The sequence below is a fragment of the Pteropus medius genome, unplaced genomic scaffold (assembly GCF_902729225.1).
Source record: "Pteropus medius unplaced genomic scaffold, Ma_sr-lr_union100, whole genome shotgun sequence".
Classification (NCBI taxonomy): Eukaryota; Metazoa; Chordata; class Mammalia; order Chiroptera; family Pteropodidae; genus Pteropus; species Pteropus medius.
In genome coordinates, this window is record NW_024356249.1 from 344,021 (window position 1) to 353,003 (window position 8,983).

Sequence of the window (8,983 nt, forward strand, 5' to 3'; positions counted from 1 at the left end):
TTGGTTTAAAGGACTTAAACTTCGTCTGGACCGATGGACCCAATGAGAATGATATGAGGGGATCCCTTTCCGGGCAGTAACCTAGACTGGACCCTAGAAGAAACACGAAGAGCAACTGAATCCAGCCTTTTAGGAACACCTCACCCACTGCGCCCCCACACTGAAGAATCCTTTCTTTCTTTCCTGTCTTCCACTTTCCTTCCCTCCTTATCCACTTCCTATCTCCCTTCCTTCATTTCTCCTTCTCTTTTACTTTTTCCCCTTCTGTCTATCGCTCTTTCTGTCTTTCCTCCAGCACTGTTTTTCCCTATCTTCCCTCCTGCGCTGACAGAGTATCTCCTATATAACCAGCTGTGCTGGATCCTAGAACTACGAAGATGACCGGGACGGGGACTTTATCCTTGAGAATCTCACGGTTTAGTGTGAGGACCCAGCTGCCCCTTTCTCCAGCACCTTCCTTGCCATCTCCCCTACGCACCTAGGTTAAGGGACTTGCGAGAAGGCAGCCAGGTTCCAGCTACAGTCCGCCTAATCCAAACTTCGAAAGTGCGACCTGTTCTTGTCCGTCTCTGACTCTGCTCCTCCCCCTGCAGCCTGGTCCACCTGCCCCATGGGGAGGGACAACCTGACCTGGGTGGATGAGTTTGTCCTACTGGGGCTCTCCAATGACAGGCAGACCCAGGCGGGACTCTTTGTCCTGTTTGGGGCCGCGTATCTGCTGACCCTGCTGGGCAACGGGCTCATCATCGTCCTGATCCGACTGGACGCCCGCCTGCACCTGCCCATGTACTTCTTCCTCTGCAACCTGTCGGTGGTGGACATCTGCTACACCTCCAGCGGGGTCCCGCAGATGCTGGTGCACTTCCTCTTGGAGAAGAAGACCATCTCCTTTGCCCGGTGTGGGACCCAGCATTTCTTCTCGCTGGCCCTGGGGGGGATCGAGTTCCTGCTGCTGGCTGCTATGGCTTATGACCGCTACGTGGCGGTCTGTGACCCCTTACGCTACGTGGCAGTCATGGGCCCAAGGCGCTGTGCGGTGCTGGCAGCGGTCTCTTGGTTCGTGGGCATAGCTAATTCTGCAGTGGAGACAGCGGTCACCATACGCCTGCCCACCTGCGGGCACAACGTGCTGAACCATGTGGCCTGTGAGACACTGGCACTCGTCAGGTTGGCCTGCGTGGACATCACTCTCAACCAGGCAGCCATCGTGGCCTCCAGCGTGGTGGTGCTGCTCGTGCCCTGCTGCCTGGTCTCACTGTCCTACGCCCGCATCGTGGCCGCCATCCTGCAGATCCGCTCCACGGGGGGACGCCGCAAAGCCTTCGGGACCTGCGCCTCCCACCTCACCGTGGTCTCCATGTCTTACGGGATGGCCCTGGTTACCCACATTCAGCCCCGCTCCACAGGCTCAGCCAGCCAGGACAAGGTGGTGGTGCTCTTTTATGCCGTAGTGACCCCCATGTTGAATCCGCTCATCTACAGTCTGCGGAACAAGGAGATGCAGGCTGCTCTGAGCCGGGTTCTGACGGGCACCTCTGAATCAAAGCGTTAGAATGTGACTTTGTCAACAGAGGGTCTCACTCTGAAGACAGTGGGCACTGGGGCGTGCCTTCCATATAGTGTGCGTGTGTGTGTGTACACGTGTGTAAGGGAGCACGTGGGAGGACCACAATTGGCATTACTATCCTTTGAGGTAACAGAGAAATGGAATTTTGTCTCTGAACTCTATTTCTGGTCTCTGACTTACATCTAAAAACAATGTGAATAACAACAACAATAGAAATACACACATCCTACCGTAAATTAAATTAAATGGAACTTAAATGGAAATGTATATATATTTATATACTGGCATATATGAATTAGAAAGAAAGATTAAGTCAGAAGTCAGGGCAGTACACAAAACTTATGCCAAGCAAATCAATTTCCTTGCTAAAATTTACAACTACATGTCTAAGCTTTTCTGCAATCAGCGAGAAGGGAGAGGAAGCTATAAGCTACAAAATTCACTGTGCCCATGGGATCAAACCGGCCTTAAGCCAGAGGTGCAAAGGCCACCCGTGCGACTCGCACAGCTCGGCAGGGTGGAGGATTCACACAGGGACTTGGAGCCACCGTGCAGCACGGAGCCCACAGACCTGATGAGCAGGACTGGACCGTGTGTGAGTCACATGCACGTCACTCTGCATGCTTCCCGCTCAGACTTGCAGCGGTGGCAGATGGCTGGCCAAAAAGTCAAATGTTCAGGACAAGAAAAATATTTTCAAGAACAACATTAAAACATCAGAATAAGGCATCTCTTACCTAAATATTACTGATATAGTTGGGACGGTGATCTATTGACACCTTCTAATGATGATAATTAAAATATATATTTTGTATATGTTTTATGTACATAATTCTTATATTCTATTCTCCACAGCAGGAGTACATACATCTAGTTTATCCAATGAAGGCATCAATTCATTAAATTACAGGTTAGAAAAAGTGGGGAGGAGTCCAAAATACTTTTCTACCTCCCCATTGTTTGAGTTTTAGAATGTAGATTGGGGGTGGGGAGGAGAGGGCAGGGTAGGTCTTGTCTCTTTAAAGAGACATTCAACATATTTAAAGGACACTCACTAATCGGGGTGGGGGGTGCGGGGAACGACTAGTCCCTTAATGGACCCTTCTGCGTGGTGTCATTCTTGAGGCGGCATCACAGAGCGGACTCTGAAACCACCCAGCCACTGGGTATTGCACCGAAGCCTGTTTCTACTTTTCGCATTTTCTACAGTGACGCCTTCTGCCACAGAAGGACTAGAAGGAAGGAAAGGGTAGGTTCCAACTATCCAGGAGAGACAGAGGACAGCATCGATCTGCTCTGCCCTCTTCACTCCCATCCAACCTCGAGCTCTATCTTCAAACCCTGATAGAAAGGCTTGGGTTGAATTGTTTTCATTTCTATTTCACTAGATTCTGTGTCCCATCTCTCATGTCCTTAATTCAAATCCTTTTCATTTAGAGAATGCTCTGAAACTTGTGAAGGGCTTTCTCATACATTACCCCCATTTGATACTAACTAGTACTTCCCTGGATCTAAGATATTCTAAAATGTTGTTTTTGGACCAGACCTCAGGAAGCGAAGGCTAAGGGAAGACCCAGCACACCAAAGCCAAGATAATCTGGATCACATTTTCACTGATTCACAGTGAGATTTGAGGCAAACCGTTCAAACTCTCTTGGCCTCAACTTCTTCCAACAAAGAATAACAACGTTAGCCCAAAAGATCTTTCCTTCACAAAGACTCTTCTAGGTTTATCACAAAACACAACCCTCTCTCAAAAACCATGTCTTGAATCTTCGAAAATAAGCTGAACGATTCCCTCTACCGTGGTAGTTCTCAGACTTAACCTAACATTTTAATTACCTAGGAAACATTAAAAGTGACTATTATGCTAATGTCTGGGTTCTACCCACCTGAGATTCTAATTTAATTACTCTGGAGTGTGGTCTGGGCTTCTGGAGGAGTCAAAACATCCCAGGTGACTCTAACGTGTCGCCCAATGTGGAAAGCACTGCTCTGGGAGCCATCAAAATTCTGTGGGCTTTTCGTAGGAGAATCTTATCACCCGGAGTTTTTCTCTTCCCTCTCCAGCTTCCCCAATGGGCATTCAGGTGGGCTTTTCCAACACTTGGACCCTTGCTGTCCCTGTGGTCTCTCCCTACACTCACACTAGCCAGTGACTTTACTTTCTCCCACCCTGTCACGAAGGCACACAGGGCGAATACTGAAATGGGGCTACGGGGACTTGCTGCTAATAAACAGAGAAATGAAGACTATAACGTTGCTTAGTACATTCATACTAACAAAAAAATAAATGGCATCTTTATCCTCTGATAGAGGCGAAAGACCAGCAAAATACACAGGGAGGTGTTCCAAGGGCAAGCACGTCTTTGCTTTGACAGAAGGGTTTATACATAACAAAGCTCAAAGGGTTTTAGAGGCACTCCCTCACTGACTTCATCCACGGGCACTGTCAGTTTCCAAATGTTGTCACTGCAAGTTAAGAGATGTGTGCATTCATCTTTTATTAATCACTTACTTTAACATTCAAATAAATGCCAGCAATTCGCCAAGGAAATAGCGTAATCGCAAGAAGCTGGGACATAATTATAGTTGGTATAATGTTCTACAGTGAGACCTTGATCTTATCAACCTAAGACTAAGCTTCATGAATCAGTGCGCTGAGAACCAAGTGAGCAGTTTTCTCTATCACTGACCCCGCCTGGCTTATGGGAGAAGCAGAAAGAAACGCTGGCTCAAGTCTGAGGAATAAGAACAAAGGGGAATCCCAGCCCTACATCTTGGGAGCAGAGAACAAGACTCAAGACCTTTTAACTCTTTTTTATTCATGCACCTAACAAAAATGTTTTATTGTAAAACATTTGTTAGGAATCTCTCCATTAAAAGAAAAATCAGAAAAGACCCCTGACTTTAAGAAGCTCAGAATCTAATGGAGAAAACACACAAGTCCTTGCACTCCCATTTAAAGTCCTTTGTTCAGTACCAGACTGTGGATTCTGATTCTGACCTCTCCAACCACTGCCTCCTGCAACAGCCTGACCCAACTGCCCCATGGGGAGGCCAGCCGGGTGGGTGAGTTTGTCCTACTGGGGTTCTCCAGTGACAGGCAGACCCAGGCTGGACTCTTCATCCTGTTTGGGGCCACGTATCTGCTGACCCTGCTGGGCAACCGGCTCATCATCGTCCTGATCCGACTGGACGCCCGCCTGCACCTGCCATATACTTCTTCCTCCACGGCCTCTCAGGGGTGGACATCTGCTACACCTCCAGCGGGGTTCCGCAGACGCTCGCAGACAATCTCCTTGCTCAACATGGGACCCTGTTCTACTTCTTGCTGGCCCTGTAAGGGACCGAGCTCCTGCTGCTGGCTGCTGGCCGCTATGGCCTATGACTGCTGTGTGGCCACCTGTGACCCACAGAATAGCATGTATATTATGCAACTATTTGTGTAGAAAAACATGGGTAAAACAGTTGATAAATTAGTTGGTTAGTTAGCTACTGGTGTATATCTAAATTAGTTGACTGGTTTGTTAGTTAGGTATTAGTGGCTTTCTGCTATAAAGTATCTCCAACACAGACAAATAAATAAATAAATAAGAATGTCTCAGAAGTAAAAAAAAGTAAGAGGGATATTTTTATATTATACTCCTTAGTACATTTTGAATTTTTCACCTATTAAAAAATAAATGTTTAAAATAAAAATGTAGAATAACTTGCCCCAAAAATGTAGTTTATGAGTATGGATCCACCAAGCAGCATACACCCTAATTGGTAGGGAAATTGTTTTCCCTCTCAGAGGAGATTGAAATTTCTCCCTATCAAGAAGCCATTTGCAAATTAGTATGTGAAATTTGCACATTGATGCCCTTTAGCGAAAACTTTTAAGCCTGCCTTAAAGACACCCAGCTCTAATTAGTATTTTCTACAAATTATTTCTAAAAACATTTGCACAGTAATTGGAGCAAGCTATTTTAAAACAACATTTAAATGTAAGATTTAACAAGGTGATTCTTTTTTTTTTTTAAGAGGTTAAATAGTTTTTGGACACAAACTAAGTGAAATTCTTGAGTCTTTGTTTTTCAGAACAAAAAAATACATGTTTATTCAATTCACATGTGACTTTGTGACATTTACTTGAGGGGAAAAAAGAAAGTTCCAGAGACAATTTGACAAAGGAGAAAATCACAATGTGTGATTCTAATGGAAGAATAAACATGGAAAGAGTCTGGCTGCCACTCAGACTTCAGAGAGGAGAAAATCAAAGGCAGAACAATGGAAATACTAATGAGAAAAGAGATGGGACAGTATAAATAAACTTTGCAGTTGTTTTAATAAAATTAAAATGAAATTATCCACGTTTGACAAGAAGAAGAAATCTCTATAGAAGGAAGGGCTACTAGACCTCACAGCTCTGGCCACCGGCCACCACAACTACTATTCCCTGGAAGTAAGCATGACACTGTCCCCATCCACACCCTCGTCCAGTCGAAGACACATGTTCTCTTCATTCCCCAGCAGGCTGTCAAGATAGTACGCAGATAGTACAAGGTAGTACACCGGCTCCAGACTCTGTAACTGAAGGCTTCTACGCAACAGAGAGGACACAGAGACAGTAGCGCAAAATGTTATATTCTGACCTTCTGGACAATACTGGCTTTCTGGGACCCATGGAGCCCCATTTTAATATGGGACCCGAAGGAAGGTATGATGCTCAGAGTTCCCAGATTTGACTCTCTCCCTCCTTCCCAAAGGAGGGACCCCAGAGCACGATCCAGTACACATCCACCTATGATGGTGTCTCCAGGTAAGCAGCCCGTGGTTCTATCATCCTCACCCAAGTCCCTTCCGGGGGTCTGGATAGGGAGACCATGCCACCTAGGCCACCCAGAAGCCCCTGACCAATAGAAGTAGCTGCCTGAACACCCCTCGAAGCCTGAGGTTGCTGTGGATGAGGATAAAGGGATGGACGGATGTACACAGGTACATTAAAATTTGCCACGGCCAGTACCAGTCACTGTCTGAGGAGAAGAAGCCTGCAGCATCGATGACTATGGACACAAAGGACAGAGCATAGAGAACAAGGAAGGAGATGAGTGACTTCAGAGCCCTGGTGTGAGCCTGGGTGCTGGGGTCCTGCAGGCTGTGGGCATTGTGCCGCATCGTCCGAGTGTGTCTCCTTAGGGAATTAATCAACAGTGCCGTCGAGACCAGGAAGACAGAGCAAGGGACCGACAACGTGACAAATTTCAGGGGCAGGAAATAGTGAATTTCCAGCCACCTGCTCCACTCCTTGTAGGTCATGTTTCCAGAACACCTTCCAATGAAGAAACCGAGGTACACGGCGCGGTTGCCCCAGAAGAAGAGCATGGTGACGATGGAGGACACCAGGAGGGAACCCAGCAGCAGCCAGGGCACAGACCCTGGGAACCTCCACTTCAGCCAGAGGAAGGTGGGGTGGGAGAGGTTAGCGATCTTCACGCAGAAGAGGACACTGAGCCAGGTGCCAAACCAGAAGGTGGCCGAGTTCAGGAAGTCCCAGTGCAGACCGAAGAGTTGCTGCGCTGGGCCCCTGGAATAGTCCACCAGGCGCAGGAAGTAGTAGAAGTTGTGCACCAGTCCAACCCACTGCAGGCAGAAGCGGGAGGCGCCCAGGCTAATGAGGATCAGGTCCGAGGGGGGCAGCCGTCCACGCTGCCTCCACTCTCTGCTCAGCACCAGCACGATGAACCCATTGGCCAGGATTCCCAGGAGACACAGCAGGAAAAAGAGCAGCATGAACAGGGACGTGAGTGCTGGCTGCATTGCAGTCTTTCCTCGGGTCCCCACCCGGTGCCTTGGTCCCTGGCCACCTCCCTACCCTCGCCCACAGCCCCTTTTATGATCTTTCCTGGGGGCGTGAGAAGAAGGCTCGGGCTGTGCATCTGAGCCAGAGCTCACTTTGAAGGAGGATGCTCCGGCTTTGGTGGAAAGGCGAGCTTGGCTCGGCGAGAATGCAAATTTCCCCTGGGCTCAGTTACCACTCGGCCTGCCAACTGCCCCTGATTTGCCTCCCCGAGTTTTTCCCACATGCTGCCATGGTTAATTTAATACCAACGTAGAGGGCTTCTTAGGGAATCTGTGACTGAGTTCCATCTTTATTATTCCACCTCTGGACCTTGTAAATACACCTCTCCCCATCAGATCATTCTCGAGATGTTTAGTATATAGGCAACAAGTATAGAAAGAGGAATCAAAGATGGATCCTAAATATTTCACTTCAGTAACTTAGAGAATTTTATGGAGCTATTTACTTAGCTGAGAAAGACTGAGAGAAAAATATGTTTGTGGGAGAAACTCTGTTTGGGTTATGTTAAGTGTGAGATGCCTGTTACATATTTAAGATAAGACATGAGGCAGACTATTGAAATTCAAGTCCGGACCTCAGTGAAGAGTGAGGGCTGGAGTAACAGGTTTGGGAGTCATCAAACGAACATGGCATTTAAAGTCATTAAACTGGATGAGATCATGTGGGGAAAAGAACGTAGACAGAGACTGTTAAGGGGTGGGGAGTAAGTCGTGCACCTTTAACTTCTAGGGATCGAAAGCCCAAGGATGCGGCAAAGAAGATTTGGCTGAGACTGATATTAGAGAGCGATCCCATTCCATGAGCTCATGCTCAGGGTCAAGGGAAGGAAGAAGCAAACAGGTGGGGAGGGAGACATGGGAGTGAAAAATGTACTGAGGAGATTCTAATTCTCCAAGGTGATCTGCAGCCTGGGGTTGTATGCTGTGCTCTCTGTGGAGATGCCCGAGGGCCGACACTGTTAACATGTTCTAACTTTGAGAGGCCCTTTGGTTGGGACCCAAATCTAGCACAATAGATTGTCAGTCTTGAAACTGGCACCTGTCCCGTGCTTTACCCACTAATTGCCTGAACAGAGAAGCCTTATTTATAAGTCATCCATTTAACAAAATCTATTCAGCATGTACTGTTTGGTGGGTACTGGGCCAGGGACATAGGTACAAAGATTAAGAGAGTCTCTTGGGAGAGAAAGATAAGTGGACATATAATGACAATTTAGTATAATACATGATAAAATAATAAAACTAATATTTACTCAAGGCTGCTATGCATCCCCATGTACTATTCTAAGTGCTTTGAATATGTTAATTTTTTTTGATACTCCTAAAAACTCAATGAGTTTCAAAAATGGTACTGGGACAGCTAGATATCCACATACAAAAAAATAAAGTTGGACTCTTTCCTCACACCACACATAAAAAATGAACTCAAAGTGGATCATAAATCCAAATATAAGAGCTAAAACTATAAAACTCTTAGAGGAAAATCTAACAGTAAATCTTCATGATCTTGGGTTAGACAAAGCCTTCTAAGAGATTACATTAAACGCACGTGACTAAAGAAAAAATAGACAC

General features: G+C 46.7%; 2 protein-coding genes across 2 annotated transcripts; one reads left to right on the top strand and one right to left on the bottom strand.

The window, feature by feature from the left end:
- The first annotated feature begins 599 nt into the window (after positions 1-599).
- On the top strand, positions 600-1,552 carry LOC120601083 (olfactory receptor 2F1-like). The gene has a single exon (XM_039860713.1). It carries the CDS (start codon positions 611-613, stop codon positions 1,550-1,552), a length of 942 nt encoding a protein of 313 aa, XP_039716647.1. The 5' UTR covers positions 600-610.
- A 103-nt stretch (positions 1,553-1,655) lies between these two features.
- LOC120601094 (taste receptor type 2 member 41-like) lies at positions 1,656-8,552 on the bottom strand. The gene has a single exon (XM_039860736.1). It carries the CDS (start codon positions 7,367-7,369, stop codon positions 6,443-6,445), a length of 927 nt encoding a protein of 308 aa, XP_039716670.1. The 5' UTR covers positions 7,370-8,552; the 3' UTR covers positions 1,656-6,442.
- Between the last annotated feature and the right edge of the window lie 431 nt (positions 8,553-8,983).